Genomic DNA, 19,210 nt, shown 5'->3' on the forward strand with positions numbered 1-19,210 from the left:
TTTGCGGGAAGGCAACACATCTGGGAACAGAACTTTTACATTTGGCTAAAACAGTAAATCCGAAAATTAATGTTACGATAACATGATGATATTTTATCTCGAAAACTATTATTTGGGTTAAACGGCTTCTGCATACTGGTATATTAACCATTTTGGTAATTACCAATGCAGCACAAACCTTACATTTTGTACTGGTCTAGTAGATCTGTTAAGCACTGTACATTAATTGTTGGTTAAAACAATCAAACAATCTATCAATCAATGCATCAATAAATAACAACAAACACGGTGTACCTCAACCTTATTAAACAAATATTTTTTAATTGCTATTTTGATTTTTGTTAATAATAATTTCCTTTTTTTTTTTTTTTATGTTTAATATTTACAGTGCCCTGCGATATGCTAGCGACCAGTTCATGAGAAACATCAACAGTAAATAATACCTGGAAAACTTTTGTTTAAACATAACTGGTGATCTATTTACAAGTACATCTATCTATCTATCTATCTATCTATCTATCTATCTATCTATCAAGCAATACTATACATATGATATTACTTACAAAAAAAAAAAGAACATCAAATAACAATAGAATTGTGAAATACAGTCCGATCATCATAGTTTCTGGTGCGTCCTTTTCAACAAGCTCATCACTCTTTCCAAAGTAAAAGCTGTTGCGATAAATCATATGACAGATAGAAAGAACTTCAACGTCCTCTTTTTTATTTTATTTTTTTTGCCACCAGCAAATGCAAAGTGCTAGCACTGAACGATTCGCGTATGATGCCGTCCCTCTGAGCAATTCTACTCACTTGCAGTTTTTCCCCACGTGTGCTTTTATTTTGTAGGTCACGCCCGCGAGTTGTTCCGCTTCACTTCCGTTTGTGAATTTGACGCCCCCCCCCCCGCCGACCCCCATCATCTGCATATTTCTCATCTGGGCGAGGAAGACGACAGCAAGCGGGCGGACGGACGCAGGGTCGAGGCTGTTTTGTGGCGAAAAAGGCGGACGAAACGGTGAGAAAAAAGCGACTTAACGCTAATGGCAACTTATAACATCTCCATGACAGCCAAAAAAGTGCGAGAGAAACAACTTCCCCAACTTCCCCAACTTGTTCGCCCCTCAAGTCGAATGCACGACGTCAGATAAGATTGCTCCGGTTTTACATATGTTCATTTTCACATGTGTAGAATTACTGAGTCAAGTTATTTCGGTTTGACTTCAAGTTAAAATAATAATAGGTAAACGTTTATTGAACAGAGTCCCTCAATTCGTCTTCTGTCTTGAGTCCAGGGGGTGGAGCCAGTGTGACGTCACATACAGGTAGTAGTATACCTGATTGTGTAAATTCTCAAGTTTCATATTTTTACAAATTGATCAGATTTGACCAGTATATAAACTCCGTGGTATAATATACACCCAATAAAATGAATACATAATACACATAGTATAGCTATACGTAGTAATAAGACAAATGTTTTTAATGCTACATTGATGTTTTAATTAGATTTTTTTTTTTTAAGTATTTTTCATAATATAGATTTTTATTTGTCTCAAATATATTTATGTGTTGTGAAGGTGTATTTAATGAAGCAGTTCAAGTTTCTAATGACTGGAAATGGACTCCAGCATTTGGTCAGTCTTGTCTATGGAAAGCAGTTTGAGTGTTTCTCAGGCAATTGCCCAGGACCCCCAATATTCCCAGGGGCCCCAAAAGTCTGCTCAAAATGAATTAATCAAGTTTTCTTTGATTTAAAGCCACTATTATTGTTCTTGTTCTTAATCCATGTGCCATAAAACACTTCAAAATGCTTAATCTATCGTGATCATTTAGACTGCACACCCTCCCTTCTCATGCAATGGACTATTCCACCTTGTTACTCTACACACACAAATTTGATTCAGGAAGACTGTAGAAAAAGAAACTTTTTGGCACAGTTGTGAGGAAAATGAAGCGGCGACAGAAAGTCCGTGCATTCTAAAATTCTGCTCCAAATAAAAGGCAAATTTAATGGCAAGTACGCCACTCTGTTCGGGTCCTAAAACAGTTTTTCTTACTTGCCCGCAGCTTGCAGCCGCCATGACGACCATCGTGATGGAGCGAATCGGGCGCCTCTTCATCAGCCTGCAGCATATCAAGCAGGTCCCCCGCCTGCTGACCTCCGAGGCGTCTCCCTCCATGCCCGGCACCGTGCGCGACACCGAGGTGCCCCACTTCTTCCGCGAGCGCTACGTTCGCGCCGGCTACCGGCCTCTCCACCGACGCTGGCGCTACTACTTCCTGTCTGCCTTCCGCCGCCACAACGAGACCGTCAACATCTGGACGCACCTGCTCGCCTTCCTGGCTCTCCTGGCCAAGATGAGCCACGTGGCGCAGACAGTGGATTTGGTGCGGGACCCGCACGCGTGGCCCTTGCTGATCCTCATCCTGTCGGCGCTCAACTACACGGCGTGGAGCGTGGCGGCGCACCTCCTGGGCAGCAAGTCAGAGATGTGCCACTACGCCTTCTTCTTCCTGGACTACGTGGGCGTGGCGCAGTACCAGTACGGCAGCGCGGTGGTGCACTACTACTATGCGGCCGAGGAAGGGTTGCACCGGCGCGCGGGGGCCGTCTTCATGCCTGTGGCGGCGCTGCTCAGCTGGCTCTCGTGTCTGGGATGCTGCTACGGTAAGTACCGGAACCACACCCTGCCGCCTTGGGTGCGTAAAGTGGGCCAGGTGGCGCCGTCCACCATCACCTACATGTGGGACATCAGCCCTGTGGTGCACAGAGTCGTCGTCGGCGACCCCGACCCGGCCGTCGTGTACCACCTAAGCCACATTGCCTTCTTCCTGGGCTGCGCCTTCTTCTTCGCCTTCCCCGTGCTGGAGCGCTGCTGGCCCGGAGGTTGCGACTTCCTGGGTCAGGGCCATCAGCTGTTCCACGTTCTGCTCTCCTGCTGCACCATGTGTCAGATCCACGCTTCGTACTTGGACTACGGCGGGCGGCGGGGAGTGTACGCGCGGCTCCACGCCGCAGACGACCCGGCGCTCTTCGCCGCCCTGTACGTGCTGACGCTGCTCGTGTGCGTCCTCATCGCCGCCTTCATGCTGAGGAAGGCCAAACGTCTGCTGGACCGCCAGGACAAGTCCGAGTGAAACAGGAACTAATGAGTCATGTGCACTGATACCTGGAGTACTACTGCAAAATATCAGGTACAGTACACCTAATGAGATCCAATACAAGAGCGCTATCAAACGTGATGTATTTATTTAACAATACAGTGAACAGTGTTTATTGCGGAGGATACCTTCAAGAATAACTCGTGAGTGATAAAAATCTGCAATAATCCGTTTTTACACCTCCCATGCAGTTTAAACTTATTAAAGCACTCTTTTTTTAAAGTATTCCTTAGCGCCTCTTGTCACTCTATAGCTGTCAAAAAATGGGATAAGAGACAATGTGTGCTTGCTTCAAGCCATTTGTCAAACCTGGTTGAAGTTTACTGGAAAGCTGACACACAAAACAAAAGCGATATAAAAATGGTATATTTAAACACCGAAATGTTCAACGAAACCATATCATTTCTTTCATGAAAGTCTGCTAACATGTAATGGAAAATGCTATCGGCGGACTAACGGTAATTAGCATAGATGTTATGGTACTTACAAAAGTTCAAGCAACTGCTACTTTCACACACACGGAGCAGCGACACATACAAAGAGATCATACAACAATATTCACGGGCATATATTGTGTTTGCACTGGGGTAATGACTATTACTGCAACTTAGTAGGGGATCTTCTCTGCCTCTTCTTCTTACTGTTAATTACACTGCATGTCTTCGAGTAGATGTCAGTGTTGTCCTGCATGTTGCAGTACAATGTGGTACTACTACACTGCAGACACCCCACTCTAATTTTGGACTCGTCTATAAACTGTAATACATTTTTTTTTTTTTAAACATACAAAATGTTTGACCACAGTGTCATACAACAACAACAAACTCATACTACAAAATAAAGTAAAATTAGGCACTCTTCGATCAAATATTCTTTGTACAGCACTTGTACTGGATCTCAACAGACTGTTGGTGTACCTGTTATCGTTTGTATTATTTAAATAATTCAAAATAATTTTTTTCCCAGACAAAATTATTGCTAGACAGTCATTAACTTTACCGGTGCGACGGCCAATATGTAAATGGACAATTCAGCGTATCGGTACAGTAATAAGCAATAGAGATGTGACCCACATGCTCATTAGCACATTTATTAATGTTTATGTGTTTTGTTTTGTGCATTAAGATGAGGGTCCTTTTTAATAGCACTTTTACGTGAACTGAATACACGGTGGGATGTTTGCAAAGGAGAAGGGATTTCGCACCATGCATCTTATATTCGCGCAGTCTTATTGACAATCTCGTGAGTGTTTGTGTGAACACATTAAGTGCAATTATACTGGCAGAAAACCGCGTTAAATGCACACAAATAGGGGCAACTTTAGAGCTTGGTGGAATGTGGAAAATCAACACTGTCCTGCCAGGAACAATCACTGTTGTTGGAAATAATATAGCCAAGCCCCTGGTGTCGTTCAGTGCCGATAATTTTGAGTGACAACAAGAATGTTGCGTAACGGCCCAAAGCTGTCTCTCATGTTGTGTTGTTTCTATGAAACCCAATCGGCTTTTTTTTTTTTTTTTTTTTTTGCCTTCATAGTTTCCAAAATGTACAGTGGAAAACATTCAAAGTGGAGATGTGTGCGTGTTGTGCTTTTTTTCCCCTGGAAGTATGACTGGATGTTATTTCCTACGGGGAGGAAAAAATAATCCACTCGACTGTTTTCCAATTTTCCCGTCAAGCATTTTTACTATACAACAATGAATTTACTGCGAAATAAGTGAACAACATCGCTTTTATTTGCTGTTCTTCAGTCATCCTTGAAGGGGAAAATGCTACTGCGATATTCACATGCAGCACACGGGGAGAAGTTCTCGCACGGAGGTCTTGCACCGCTTGTTCGGTCTCCATGGCAGCCTTTGAAAGCCCGTGTTCCACCCGCCGTGGCCTCAGCGTGGCATTTGCATACGGATGCGCGTTGTGTCGATGCTCCCGTGATTGAGCAAATGAGTGCCTCGTTTGACACGATACAAATAAGCACAACGTGTCTTCGGGGCTGACGGGTAGCCTCCTTCTGTACTGGAGGGAAAAGATACACGTGTCCTGAAGTGATTTGGAAGGGAATAAATTGCACTGAAAGTGATGGTTTTATACTTTTGGAAAGCCAAAACCGACGCGTGTACGGCCCTCGTGCCTCGGTTGGACTGGTCACTCTTAAAAGGGAAAACTTAATGAAAATTGACTCTTAATTGTCCTGTATTCGAATTGTTGGGTGACATTAAACAACCAAGTAAAGCTATTGTAAGCATCCTATTTCTTAAAATGTGTCTGTGAGCCAAATTGTGATGTAACAGTGGGCTTAATTAGCATTATAACCACCCTCACACCAAGTATCTCCGCCCACAACTGGGAAACTTGGCGGGTCCAAGATCCAGAGTCACTTCCAAAGGACAGCAGGGCCGCACCAAAACACGTGTCAACGTCCCAAAGCCAGGAAGTACAGATTAGGGCAAGTTTGTCGCTCGGGCTCAAAGGTGTAAAGTGGGACGTAATTGTTATTCCTTGGAGTATTTGGACAAAAAAGACATGTTACTAAGACACATGGAAAGTACTCATTTAAAATAAAAAGTGAACGAGCCGAATGACGTGGCGGTTTGGGACTGTCACCCGACATTGCCTGTGTGTGACTCACAGCAGACGAATGAAGAGACCCTCCACGTCCTCGGCAATAAGTCCCCCCCAATTAAACACGGGACTTAATGACGCTGAAAACATTGCCAAGCATTCAACACGCCACACTGCACAGCTGACCTCAGACTACTGATTAGACCTTATCCGTCAGCATAATGTGTCCGTAAAGCTGATAATTATGGTTCCGCAGAGGACAAAACCAAACCCACTGTCAGCACAGTGTTTTTGGAAATCGTGGAGAAGCATTTTTATTATTTTTGGGGCCTTTGGATTGTCTAAATGCAGTTGGTGCACATTTCCCTCATGAAGACCTTCATGAATTGAAATCACCTCCACAAAAAAATATCGTCACTGCCAGGCCGAAACCTCCTTTGTCCAAATTTGGTCAATTTCATATATATATTTATTTCTTTTTTAAATTTACAAATCAATACTATTGGTCAGTTCTCCCGTGGGTCTGTTATTTTTATGCAACCCCAATTCCAATGAAGTTGGGACATTGTGTTAAAACATAAATAAAACCACAATACAATGATTTGCAAATCATGTTCAACCGATATTTAATTGAATACACTACAAATAACAAGATATTTAATGTTCAAACTGATCAACTTTATTGTTTTTAGCAAATAATCATTAACTTAGAATTGTATTGTTCACCTGTGGGACGTTCCAAACAGGTGTTTGATGAGCATTCCTCAACTTTCTCCGTCTTTTTTGCCACCTGTCCCAGCTTTTTTGGAACGTGTTGCAGCCATAAAATTATAAGTTAATGATTATTTGCTAAAAACAATAAAGTTGATTAGTTTGAACATTAAATATCTTGTCTTCGTAGTGTATTCAATTAAATATAGGTGGAACATGATTTGCAAATCATTGTATTCTGTTTTTATTTATGTTTAACAATGTCCCAACTTCACTGGAATTGGGGTTGTAAATTATTGACCAATCTACCAATGTAAATGGCTCAAAAAACATGCCGTTTTTTTCTAGTTTCCGGAAAAGTGATGGTTTTGGAGCTGAAAGGACTCCGCCCAACGGTAGCGATATGCTCTTTTCAAGTGATTATAGGACAGATACAGTAATTTGAATTTCTTTTTTCGGCATGGTTTTGAATGGGCTGTGTGCCTGAAATTAAATTCTTATGGTTATTCGCACAACCTATTTATCTTTAAAAAATAGGTATGTGTGATTAATTACATTTTGGATGACTTTTAAAAAAACTACAAATGCCCTATTTTTGTGATATCACTTGCACTTTTATTGACAGTTTGTTTTATTTCAAATTTGAGGTGTTAAAGGGTAACACGCTACACAGCCGTTTTATTTTGAAGTCCCCTCACTACCGATGCTTCACACTTCCTTCCGCAAACAAATTGACGCGATCACGTGAGGCCCACTGCGAGACGAGCACCACCACGGAAAAGGGAGGAAGAGAAGAAGCGGGACGAAAGAAAAAATGGCGATTAAACTGTACTACACCACTGTAACTGCCTCGCGGACGGTGAGTCGTTCAGCAGAATGTCGGTTTTTCCTCTTCTGTTAAGTCGCGAGCCTCGTACGAGACACACCCAGCTTGGCTCGCTAGCTTCCTCCTGGCGGGCCCGCGGACGACAGCGTTAGGAGCAATGTTTTTGTTTTTTTTAGCCATTAAACGTACTCAAAAAGAAAAAAAAAAAAGAAGACCAACGATGTGTGTTGGACAACTGCATGGTTCGCGTCAAGTTAGTTGTTGGGTTTAAAACACCTACGAGAATTCGTTCGGTGACGGTGAAAGAAGGGCAGACAGCGTGGAACCCCCCCCGGACCCACCCCATCGCATAGGGGGAAAAAAGTCACTTAAAAAAATAAAATACAATGTAAAAATATTTGCTTGCCATCTGATACTGCTTTTGCACTGCATTGGGGGACCAAAGATTCAAGGAATTTGTCTATTCATGCTTTTTTTTTTTCTTTTGCAGCAAGGGTAAGGGTTTAGCAATTGTTAGGGTTTCAGTGGAAGGTGTCTGTTTCAAAGTTTGATTTTGAAAATAAGGTTTGTAGCCAGGGTTTGGGTTTCTATCCTGTGTTAGGGTTTTTAGTTTGGGTTTCAAATCATGGTTCCCAACTGCCCCCTGTTTTGTAAGGTTAGGAACATTTATTGACATAAAGAATTTGAAAATATATAGTCGATAAATTCAAGTTCAAGAATAATTTCCAGTTGGTGCTCTCGAGCTTTGGTGTGGTCAAGTTACACACATCCACACCCAACTTCCTGTGTGCCCCACCAAACCTTAAGACAAAAAAAAAAAAATCATTTGATATAGCTGATATTTAGCAATAAGTAAATGCCACGTCCCCCCCATTGATAAAATGCAATTTTTGTGCGTTTAAACTGACTTTTTCTTGGCAGATCAAGTCCCAGCAGGCGGACGTGATGCGCATCTTGGACAGCAAAAGCATCCAGTACGAGCTGGTCGACATCTCTGTCGGCGGCGAGCTGCGCGACGAGATGCGCAGCAAAGTGGGGAACCCGGCGGCCGTCCCGCCGCAACTCTTCAACGAGGACCAGTACTGCGGGGTGAGGAACCGTCCGCTGCTGTTGTTCACCTGCAACGTGAAAGTGTATTTTCCCCAAGGGAAATCGGGTGATGTGAATTAAGATCCAAATTTTTCAGTAGATCAATAACAGTTCAGAACATAGGCTTGAATTCTCTCGCGGCTGCTCGATTCCCGTGTTCCTCCGCGTAACTGATAGCTTGCAGTTTAAACTGTGCTTCGTAAGCGCGTCTCTTCATAGGTGCCATTTTCGGGGGTCCTCAGCCAAACCGATGTTGTTTTGCACAATGCACATACCGGCGCTATATACCTACTGGTGGCGTGCCTTTAGCGTCCTCTTTCACGCGCACCCTTCCCCCTTTAAGGTCTGCCTTTCCTCTATATAAGCAGCGTGTCGGCAGGAAATGCTTCCGGTCAGTCAAGCGGAGTGCTCGTCAAAGTCACACAACAACATTTACAGATTTTGGAACTCGGTGCACACATAAGGCGCCCCGTCCATTTTGGAGAAAATGTAAGACTTTTAAGTGCGCCTTATGGTCGTGAAAACATGGTATTTGCTAAAAACAATAAAGTTTATTAGTTTGAACATTAAATATCCTGTCTTTGTATTGTATTCAATTAAATATAGGTTGAACATGATTTACAAATCATTGTATTCTGTTTTTATTTATGTTTAACACAACGTCCCAAATTCATTGGAATTGGGGTTGTCGTTACTTTTAGGAGAGTGTCAATTATTTGCCAAGATTTATTTGCAGTCAGGATCGGTTCCTATCTCATGCAACTGAACTGCCGGGGTCCACTTTAGTCGAGACCCTTATGGGTTAAACCATTACTGGTTGCTCTTTGGTTAAGCAGTAACATTTAGGAATACGCGACGAGACAAAATTACGACCCTCGTTCTCCTCTGTTGTAAGTGTGATAACTTAACTGATAATGCATTCAATGCGGCGTGGTTTTTGCAGTTTCACACTAATTATTCCTATTTTCCCCATTGCAGGATTACGAAATGTTCTCCGAGGCGGTGGAGGCGGACACGGTGGACCAGTTCCTGAAACTAGCGTGAATCATACCCCTCCAACCCCCATCACCCGTCAACCACACTGAAGCCCCCTTTGACTTTCATCAAATGCCATAATGAAGAATGCCAAATATCCTCAACATGCGTCTTGGTTTAAGCATAGGCGTCAACCAAGCGTGTCTTGAAATTAATCCACAAATCACCATCATCACTCAGTCTTAATGATGTGGTCTTGGTCCTAGAGCCTTTAACTTACCACATTCCCATGTTGCACATGCAAGGTTAAATGATTTAAAAACAAAACTTTCTGGGACAATTGGCAGCCATTTTTTGTCCTAGAGTGCCCATTTTGGGGAAACCCTGATCTCAATATTGGAAGTCTTAATAATAACACATTATTACAGAAGCTGTTAGTTCAGGAGTTTTTGCTGGTTTACACAGTTATTTTTTTTTTTTTTAAACATATTTTGGCCATGTAAAAAAAATCTACCATACACAGTGGAAGATCTTAAGTCCAAACAAAATGGCTTCCAAAATTATAGTAGAATGTAGACTATCTGTCTGATGTTTGTATCAGTAACTACTATTTCCTGATCTATGGTCATCGTGACGCTTACTCCAAATTGTAGCACTTTTTTGGGGCGTACCACTTTGGGGTTTGCACTGACGTAGAAGTGAAGGCTGAATTTGAAGATGCATCCACCAAGTATTTGAAGCATCCTCACTTGGTTTGTCTGTCAAGACGAGCCAAAAATGTGAAAAACAAAATGCATTACTTTTGTCAGAACATTTCAGAATGTCACGAGCTGTTTGTAATTCCCTTCTTATTTCCACTTTAAATGTTGTACTGTTGACTGAAAATGACCAAAAATACACCACGACTTGTGTTCAACCATGTAGCTGGTCCAGGGCTATGACCATTCTAAGACCTTATGCACTGAAACAGTAACACAGTACTAGGCTGGTGTGTTTCAATGGACCTCTCACCATATGGGGAAATATGAAGGCTTGTTTTGTATGTCCGTATGCTTGTGTTATGTTCCGATCACATTCCATGTCTGAGCTCTTTGCTTTGTGTTTGGACCAATTCCCCTTGGCCAAAATGACAACAAGTAGAAGAAAATAGGGAATAAAATGCTGTTATCTTCCAAGAAGATTGTGATATGTGATGAATGGGTTGCAAAAATAAAAAATGGAGTTGACTCAAACTGTTTGGATTATTTCATATTTTTATGATTATCGCAATTGTATTTAAGAATATAAAATATGAAAGTGAAATATGCTTATTAATTTTGGGGGCATGTTTTGTTGTTTTCTCAAATGTTTTAATATATTTTCAAGCCAAAGCAAATATTTAGCTATTGTGACCATAGTGCACTTAGTAGCTTTAGCAGGGACGCCCAGACATCCCTCTCCCCAGCCACTTCGTTCAGCTCTTCCGGGGGGATTCCGAGGCGTTCCCAGGCCAGCCGAAAGACGTAGTCTCTCCGGCTCCTCCCGGTGGGACATGCCCGAAACACCTCACCGGGGAGGCGTCCGGGAGGCATCCGAATCAGATGCCCCAGCCACCTCATCTGGCTCTTCTCGATGCGGAGGAGCAGCGGCTCTACTCTGAGCTCCTCCCGGATGACCGAGCTTCTCACCCTATCTCTAAGGGAGAGTCCGGACACCCTGCGGAGGAAACTCCTTTCGGCCGCTTTGTATCCGGGATCTTGTTCTTTCGGTAGGTGAGGGTAGGAACGTAGATCGACCGGTAAATTGAGAGCTACGCCTTTCCGCTTAGCTCCTTCTTTATTTATATATTTAAAATAAAATCCATATATATGTACAATTTATATATTGCTCCACAATATATACATACATTGTAGTGTATATTTTCAGTGATTATTTCCATCCGTCTCAATAAATAAAATGTACATAAACACATAAATGAGTTATGCAATACATTATTATTAACTAGGTTGATTATAATGATTAAATATCATTTCCACATTTTTAAATAGAGTTAGCTATCGTAATTGCCTTCACATTGATACTTTTGGCATAAACAGGCTTCCATATGAGTTACGAGGAAATCGAGCCGAGACTTCTCATTGTTGGCGCCGACTCGTTTTGATATCGGCGCCTCCCAGCCGGGCGGTGCCAAGAATCCTCCGCGATTGGCTGGCGACCACACACCAGCCAGGCGCCGGTGTGTGAGCCTAAATCAAGAAGTAGTGGCTTAATTGGGTGTGAAATGGCGCCGTCGCAAGGAACAAAAAAGAAAGTTTGCTATTACTACGACGGTAAATATCCCCCTTTGTGCATCCCTCGCGTTTTTAAAGACATTTAACGGCGCTTTGGGCGAGCTGTGAATGCTTTGAAACATACGAGTGATACCGCTTAAAAGTGCGACGCCGGTCGGTCGGGCTAGCCGGCTTGGCAACCTACAGCTAACTAGCTCCGTGCTAAGCTAACATAGCTGCTAGTATGAACGCACACGTGATAATATTGTGTAGTCAAACTAAGACTAAACCACTTTATAAATTTGAACGCGTTACAAACACCTATTTGGTATGTTGAATACTGTGAGTTTGGCAGTGGTCCCACTTTCGCCATTGGATGCTAAAGAGCCTTGCTAACTTTCCTGCCCGTCAATTAGAATTCAAGTGTGAATTCGCCAAGTGTTAAGAATAATTATCATTTTTGTTTTGGGCCCAGGTGACGTGGGGAACTACTACTACGGCCAGGGCCACCCGATGAAGCCGCACAGGATCCGCATGACACACAACCTGCTCCTCAACTATGGCCTGTACAGGAAGATGGAGATCTATGTGAGGAGCGAATGCTAATCACAACCAAATTTTTTTGGGGTTAAATGTACTGGTATATATTTTTGGGGGTATCTCAAATTTTATTGAACCATTTTAAAATATGATGTTAAATCCATCAAACCATCAAAATTTACAAATAAGGAATTGTAAAGTTTTTGTTTTCATGAATAAAGCAATTTAAAAATAGTCAGGTAATTTATTAAAAATAATTACTGTACTGAGCTCTACAAAAAAAAAATTTTTCTATTTGTTTTTATTAAAAAAAAGTCCATCTATTTACATTTAAAATGGTAAAAATAAGAGTTTATTATTTGACTGTCTTAATTTTGGCTCATACATACATGATGTGTCCAAAGAGGCCGCACAAAGCAAGCGGCGAGGAGATGACAAAGTACCACAGCGACGACTACATCAAGTTCCTCAGGTCCATCCGGCCGGACAACATGTCGGAATACAGCAAGCAGATGCAAAGATGTGAGTTTTTTTTTTTTTTTGAAATCATATGTAAAATGTGCACATTTCAACTCACCCACTTGTATTTTCCTCACAGTCAATGTGGGAGAAGACTGTCCAGTGTTTGACGGCCTGTTCGAGTTCTGCCAGCTCTCCACAGGTGGCTCCGTGGGTGCGTTTGTCCAACCAAGCGGACGTCCCTTAATATTCTCGCCAGGACGCGTTTCATCCACGTATGTATTATGTTTTTCCAGCGGGCGCGGTGAAGCTTAACAAGCAACAGACCGACATCGCTGTCAACTGGGCGGGGGGGCTCCACCACGCCAAGAAGTCTGAGGCGTCTGGTTTCTGCTACGTCAACGACATTGTGCTCGCCATCCTTGAGCTGCTTAAGTAATAAATTTTTTTAAGAGTCTTTAAAAGGATTCCTATGTAGATAATGTAATTTCCGAGCAGTGTTGACCGCGTGTCCAATCCTGTCTCCTAAAATGTCCGCTGCTCTGTCGGTGTATACAGGTACCACCAGCGTGTGCTGTACATCGACATCGACATCCACCACGGCGACGGCGTGGAGGAGGCTTTCTACACCACCGACCGTGTCATGACCGTCTCCTTCCACAAGTACGGAGAGTACTTCCCGGGCACCGGAGACCTAAGGGTAGGTAGGATTTGCCCAGCTCGGGCCCCTCCGGCGACAGTTCACAAAACAGTAACGCTCCTGATGCATTCACTTGTAGGACATCGGCGCCGGGAAAGGAAAGTACTACGCTGTCAACTATCCACTGAGAGATGGCATCGACGACGAGTCTTACGAGGCCATCTTCAAACCTGTAAGTGCTTTTATCAACTCTCTTTTATTGACTCTGTCAAGTCAATATGTGCAGTATGAATAAGTGTGCTTGTGTGTTAGATCATGGCCAAAGTGATGGAGATGTACCAGCCGAGTGCAGTGGTCCTGCAGTGTGGTGCCGACTCCCTGTCAGGCGACAGACTGGGCTGCTTTAACCTCACCATCAAAGGTACCACCAAGCAAAAATTGTCATGAAGAGAATCAACAAAAATGGGACCAACTACACAATTGCAAGTCTCAAATGAGGAACTTATAAAACATATGTACATTGACAAAAAACATTAACAACTTGTTTTTGGCTCTGTTTTTCATGAGCTGAACTCAAAGAGCTAAGACTTTTTTCTGTGTATTAAAAAGGCCTATTTCTCTCAAATATTGCCCACAAATCTAAAATCGACATTGTGAGCACTTCTCCTTTGCCGAAATAATCCATCCACCTTTTTTTTTTTTTTTTTTGGTTCAGTGTCTATACAGTATAAAGTGTCTGTGTAAAAAGTATGTATATAAGTAGTAGATAATGGGAAAGTGTCTGCTCAGTACAATATGATCATTAAATTACAGTTCCTTAGGATGCTAATGCACTTATTCCCAGCTGTGACTATAAAGGGCCACTAGCTGACAGTATTGGTCTGCAGACACCTTCCTGGTCACTCCATTAGGTTCGAGTTTATACAGTGGTGACTGTCATGGAATACTTTTTTCCAGGTCATGCAAAGTGCGTGGAGTACATGAAGAGCTTCAACCTGCCGCTGCTGATGCTGGGCGGGGGCGGCTACACTATCCGCAACGTGGCGCGCTGCTGGACCTACGAGACTGCGGTGGCGCTGGACTGCTCCATCCCCAACGAACTGCCCTACAACGACTACTTCGAGTACTTCGGGCCAGACTTCAAGCTGCACATTAGCCCTTCCAACATGACCAACCAGAACACCGACGAGTACCTGGAGAAGATCAAGCAGCGCCTTTTTGAGAACCTGCGCATGCTGCCGCACGCGCCCGGCGTCCAGATGCGGGCCATACCCGAGGACGCACCGCACCCCGACAGCGCCGATGAGGACGACGAGGACCCGGACAAACGCATTTCCAGTATGTCTGAAGGCGGACAACTTTTTAGCCCCGTTCCACGGAACAGCAACATGGGGGGAAAATGTAGATGAGCACCTTATACTACCTCCAAAAACAGAAGATTGCTGAGACAACCCATTCTGTTGGTGCTGAAAGGTGTAAAATAAGCAGTGCAAAAATAATAATGCCATGGCGTTTGCTTTGTTCTTAAGTCCGCGCACATGACAAGAGAATAGCGTGCGACGAGGAGTTCTCCGACTCGGAGGATGAGGCTGAGGGGCAAGGAGGCGGCCGGCGGAATGTGACTAATCACAAGAAGGCCAAGCGGGTGAAGAAAGAGGAGGAGCGCATCATGGACGAAAAGAAAGGTAATCAGTTTTTCTTTAATGGGGGAAATGTACACATCACTTTTTTTCCTGCTTTGTAGATGTGAATGATGATCTCAAGGAGGAGGAAAAGATGGATACTTCAGCGTAAGATCATTTGACTCAATAACTTTGTGTTTACACAGCAATGTTTGATATGTTTAACTTTTTTTAGAACAAAAGAAGTGAAGACTACTTGAAGACAGAAGTGCTTTGACTGCCGTGCTTATGGGAGCACATACCCCGTTGCCAGTGTTAAGCGCCACCCGCCCAATGCACCATGTAGACCAAAACAACCTCGTCATTGTTTGTGCTCCATCCAAGATGAAGAAACCCATCCTTGCTCAAATGACCCTCATCCTATTTGTAATAATGACTGAATGCGTGTAATTATGATCTTCCTTGCTGTCGCTCCACTCTTAAGTTATTTTTATTTTATTTATATATATATATATATATATATATATATATATAAGCAAGTCAAGCTTATTTTGTGGTCGTGTACAAAGTTGATGTGATCTTGCTACCCGGACTTTTGACTTTGTAATAAAAATTCCAAAAATAAAAAATAAAAAATAGAAACGAGTTAATTTTGGACAAATCACACAGGCGCTATATGAAGTTGGAACTGTTTAGTTGAAGGTGGTAGAAATGGTGTTACGAGGGGGTGTCAAGTCTTATGGCAAAATGTTTAAAAAAAAAAGGACCTGCTTTGGATGCCCACTAGGCATGAGTCTCAAAACGCCTGGTGGCGTGCGTGTTTTTCACACCTCCAGCTCGAAGTCAAAGTAGTGCGGGTCAAAGTAGTGAATCCTCACGTACCCGTCCTCTCCTCCGCTGCTGTAACTGGAACACGTGCCGCAGAATACATACATTAGCAGAATAAAAATCACACCAACTGGTGCTTGTGGACGGGTTTGCTTACCTCTTTCCGTCTGGGTGGAACGACACACAGTTGATGGGTCCGAAATGTCCCTTGACTCTGCCGAACTCCTCCTCATAGGCAGCGTGGAAGAACCTGAGAGTCACATGCATGTTTAATTGAAAGAACAATAACCAAGCATAGGGCTGGGCAATATGGTCTGAAAATAAAATCTTTACAGAAATATAATTTCAGATTTTTAACCACCCCCCCATGACAACGTTAAATTAATCAAATAGGATAGCCATTGTTAATTGTTTTTATTACATTGTCAATAGTACACACTTTCTACAGCCAGCAGAGTGAGCTTCCATTTCTTGAAATCTAAATTTTATTCAAACGTCTCTTCAGAAATTAAGAATATTACATGAAATTGCTCTCCAAAAATGTATTAATAATGTAATCTGGTAGCAAAAAACAAAACCCAAGACTTTCCAGTGCAGAGTCTAGAATGAAACATTTTACATAAATTGTATGATTCAATCCACTAAATAAGGAATGTTGGTGTCTCACCTGGCCTCGAACTTGCCAACCCTGGTGGAGGTGGTGGTCACCTCCATGGCCTCCTGACCGCCACCCATTACCACCTGTTTCGCACACGCATCTCAAAGTGAGTGTTGAAGACACACACACACACACTGACCTGACTGCAGGGGCAACTTACGTGGTCCATGATGGGCGAGATGGAGGCGGAGTTGACGGGTCGCTCTGTCCTGAAGGTCTTGATGTGGTCCAGGGAGGCTGAGTCAAAGAGCTGAGGAGCGTCCAACGTGACAAATATTATAACTAACAAAAGTGAGCATTATTGTTGGAAAGCTATAATTGTATGTATGCACAAGCAAATCTTTGACTAGCTATACCCGCGCATGCGTGCCAAATTCTACATGAGTGTTCTCATTTTGTATTTGTCCTGTTCACGCCACCTGTGTCCAAATGCCAGGTTTTGGTGTGATATATATATATAAGAAAACATTTAAAAACTTCTTCCACCATTGTGTGACTTATAACCTGTGTAACTCAATTGAAATTTTGAAAACAACACAAATGAGAATTTTTTTCTTTATCACCGCAATGCATCATGGGATATATTTTACTAGGGACTATTTTTCAACAAGCAATGTGGGCACTACATATTTGAACAGCTATACTTATTAGCAAACTCACTTCATAAACGATTTAAAGGATATGGAGTGATTTCGAACACAGCCCGAAATAATAATAATAATACAACAAATAAAACTAAAATTAACCAAGCAAAGACTCGTAACAAGAATAAGTGGTTACCTTGGCAGTGTTGTCCTTGGACGCAGTGATGACCATGGTGAGGTCCACCGACGACTGGATGTCGTTGATCTGCTTGCTGTGCTCCTTGATTGTTTTCAGGATGTCCCCTGACTGGCCGCCGACAACGACAACGGAACACCGCTCAATTCTGCATGTGTGCAAAGCACTAATGGCAGGGTTGCTAATAAGACGGCCGGCCACCCACCTTGGCACTGAACTGGTTGATCTCGCCATTCTCATGGCCGGCGATGACAAACTCGCCCAGCGGGCCCCATACGGCGCTGGTGATCTTGTGGTCGTTGCACGGGACGGTCAGGTACGGCTGATTGTCGCCTGTGCAAAAATAAGGGCTTAGCTTTTCATTTTATTTTTTTACACTTACACCCCAGCTGAGAACCTCAACTCAGCTTTATTTATACAGTACTTTAAAATGACAAAAAAAACGTAACATTTTGTACGACAGTGCATAAATAAAATGTTACTTAAAACTTTGCCTCAACAGTTAACAAATGCTTTATTATCAGATAATAGCGATTTATATTTGCATTATTTCTAATGGGGAAATAAGTGGGTAGTCTTTTGTATGACAGCTAAGAATGTTAAAAAAAAAAAACATTTCCACATGGCCACAGGTTTGAACCTGCAACAGATCCATTTCCACAGGTTCTGTATAATAGTCAAATCTCAACTTAGTGATGATGTTACCAATTTGCTGTGGATCCCGCAGGTCAAAGAAGTTGAGGAAGCACTGGTAGCCCATCTGCTTGTCCGTGGAGAACATGATGATGTTGCCGCTGAAGTCGAAGCCGCACGTTCTGACCGCAGAGTTGGTGTTGACCAAAGCCAACTGTTTACCTGTGAACGCATCACATTGAAGACAGGCTCAATAACTGGCCAGATTTTAAGCGTAATACAACAGCTGACTTACCCGTCTCGCAATCCCACAGCCGACAGCTGTTGTCGGCCGAACCTGTCAACACGTTCTTGGTGTCCCCTGAAGAAGGACGTGCTAAGGAAGCTGCTACCGGGTAGTGAGGTACACTTACAGAACAATACATTTGGAATTCTGTGGATACAATCGCAGTCGACACACCACACCGCTCCCGTGTGTCCATTGTAGGTGCCCAGACGCTCGCCGTTGACGGAGTACCACACATTTGTAACCTAAAACAAAAAATATATATATACAGAAATATAGATAATCTTGAATAGCGAATGAGCAGGCAGTGGTTCACCGCATATGTATTTTGACTCAAAAATGGTAGTAAAACGGCTAATAGGAAAGCAGTAATTGGGGTTTTTACAGTTTGCGAAGCACTTGTATGAACAACGGTGTCTTAATTGCGTTTAACTGTGCAGTAGTGTTGCCAAACTCACCGTGTCCTTGGCCACGGAGAAGATGAGGTCTCCTTCTCTGTTGTACTTGAGCTGAGTAATGGACCTCTCGTGGCCCTGAAGCAGAATGGGTTTCTATGGAGAAGACAGGGACACGTAGCAGTGTATTAAAAATGGCGCTTTTGCTTACCAACTATTTGACGAACACTCACAAACCACGCTATAAAATATAGACTAGACGCAATTCTAAGCAGCGCTGCTTCTTCCTCCAGAGACAGCTAACGAGGCAGGCTCGAGACTACAGTAACGTACTGCATTTCAGTAAACAAACGGGCATACTATGAGCAAAGCACATCATATACGAACCATGTTTGCCAACCGACTGTTAATACTCGGTCTAGAAAGGTCCGTAGGTCCAAAGAGAGAGAGAAAATGAACACTCGTGTCTCTTTCGGCGAAGCTGTGGGGGAAACGGAACTGACGTCATTACAGTGGCCAACAGCAGAAATACGCAAGTGCGCCCTCTAAGGTGTTGGAGCGTAAAGTAACTGGCCACGAAATAATATTTACTGTATTTTTGTTTGTATTAATTGTGTTTCAATACATTTAATTCGTGTGTATGTATTTTAGATTGCTATTATTATTATTATTATTATATAAAATAAACAAATAATCTACATTTTAAATAAAATGTACACGCCTTTTATGAGTAGATCGTAAAATGATTTAAAAATGTATACAATTATATTTATAAAATAAGAAAGATTACAT

At 42.7% G+C, this 19,210-nt stretch overlaps 4 protein-coding genes across 7 annotated transcripts; 3 read left to right on the forward strand and 1 right to left on the reverse strand.

Annotated features, from left to right (window-relative positions):
• Positions 1 to 888: 888 nt before the first annotated feature.
• On the forward strand, positions 889 to 3,141 carry paqr7a (progestin and adipoQ receptor family member VII, a). Its single transcript, XM_061760737.1, has 2 exons — positions 889 to 1,018; positions 2,071 to 3,141. Exon 2 carries the CDS (start codon positions 2,083 to 2,085, stop codon positions 3,139 to 3,141), a length of 1,059 nt encoding a protein of 352 aa, XP_061616721.1. The 5' UTR covers positions 889 to 1,018; positions 2,071 to 2,082.
• Positions 3,059 to 10,554, forward strand: sh3bgrl3 (SH3 domain binding glutamate-rich protein like 3). Of its 2 annotated transcripts, none has more exons than XM_061760796.1 (3): positions 3,059 to 3,198; positions 8,186 to 8,353; positions 9,332 to 10,554. In XM_061760796.1, exons 1-3 carry the CDS (start codon positions 3,160 to 3,162, stop codon positions 9,395 to 9,397), a joined length of 273 nt encoding a protein of 90 aa, XP_061616780.1. In that variant the 5' UTR covers positions 3,059 to 3,159; the 3' UTR covers positions 9,398 to 10,554. The 2 variants fall into 2 exon arrangements, with proteins under 2 accessions (XP_061616780.1, XP_061616779.1); XM_061760795.1 differs by lacking the exon at positions 3,059 to 3,198 and adding an exon at positions 7,159 to 7,297.
• An 872-nt stretch (positions 10,555 to 11,426) lies between these two features.
• On the forward strand, positions 11,427 to 15,662 carry LOC133471264 (probable histone deacetylase 1-B). Of its 3 annotated transcripts, XM_061760668.1 has the most exons (12): positions 11,430 to 11,637; positions 12,053 to 12,165; positions 12,522 to 12,639; positions 12,716 to 12,790; positions 12,873 to 13,011; positions 13,135 to 13,276; positions 13,356 to 13,448; positions 13,529 to 13,637; positions 14,174 to 14,554; positions 14,746 to 14,901; positions 14,961 to 15,006; positions 15,074 to 15,662. In XM_061760668.1, exons 1-12 carry the CDS (start codon positions 11,589 to 11,591, stop codon positions 15,096 to 15,098), a joined length of 1,446 nt encoding a protein of 481 aa, XP_061616652.1. In that variant the 5' UTR covers positions 11,430 to 11,588; the 3' UTR covers positions 15,099 to 15,662. The 3 variants fall into 3 exon arrangements, with proteins under 3 accessions (XP_061616653.1, XP_061616652.1, XP_061616654.1); XM_061760669.1 differs by lacking the exon at positions 14,961 to 15,006 and having other exon boundaries at positions 11,427 to 11,637; XM_061760670.1 differs by lacking the exon at positions 11,430 to 11,637 and having other exon boundaries at positions 12,524 to 12,639.
• eif3i (eukaryotic translation initiation factor 3, subunit I) lies at positions 15,516 to 18,946 on the reverse strand. The gene is made up of 11 exons (XM_061760742.1): positions 18,806 to 18,946; positions 18,482 to 18,574; positions 18,181 to 18,268; positions 18,033 to 18,098; positions 17,810 to 17,959; positions 17,310 to 17,437; positions 17,105 to 17,215; positions 16,485 to 16,574; positions 16,334 to 16,407; positions 15,824 to 15,916; positions 15,516 to 15,744 (listed from the first exon to the last, which is right to left on the reverse strand). The coding sequence occupies exons 1-11, from the start codon at positions 18,806 to 18,808 to the stop codon at positions 15,663 to 15,665; spliced, it is 978 nt and encodes a 325-aa protein (XP_061616726.1). The 5' UTR covers positions 18,809 to 18,946; the 3' UTR covers positions 15,516 to 15,662.
• Between the last annotated feature and the right edge of the window lie 264 nt (positions 18,947 to 19,210).

This window comes from Phyllopteryx taeniolatus, chromosome 21 (genome assembly GCF_024500385.1).
Source record: "Phyllopteryx taeniolatus isolate TA_2022b chromosome 21, UOR_Ptae_1.2, whole genome shotgun sequence".
Taxonomy (NCBI): domain Eukaryota; kingdom Metazoa; phylum Chordata; class Actinopteri; order Syngnathiformes; family Syngnathidae; genus Phyllopteryx; species Phyllopteryx taeniolatus.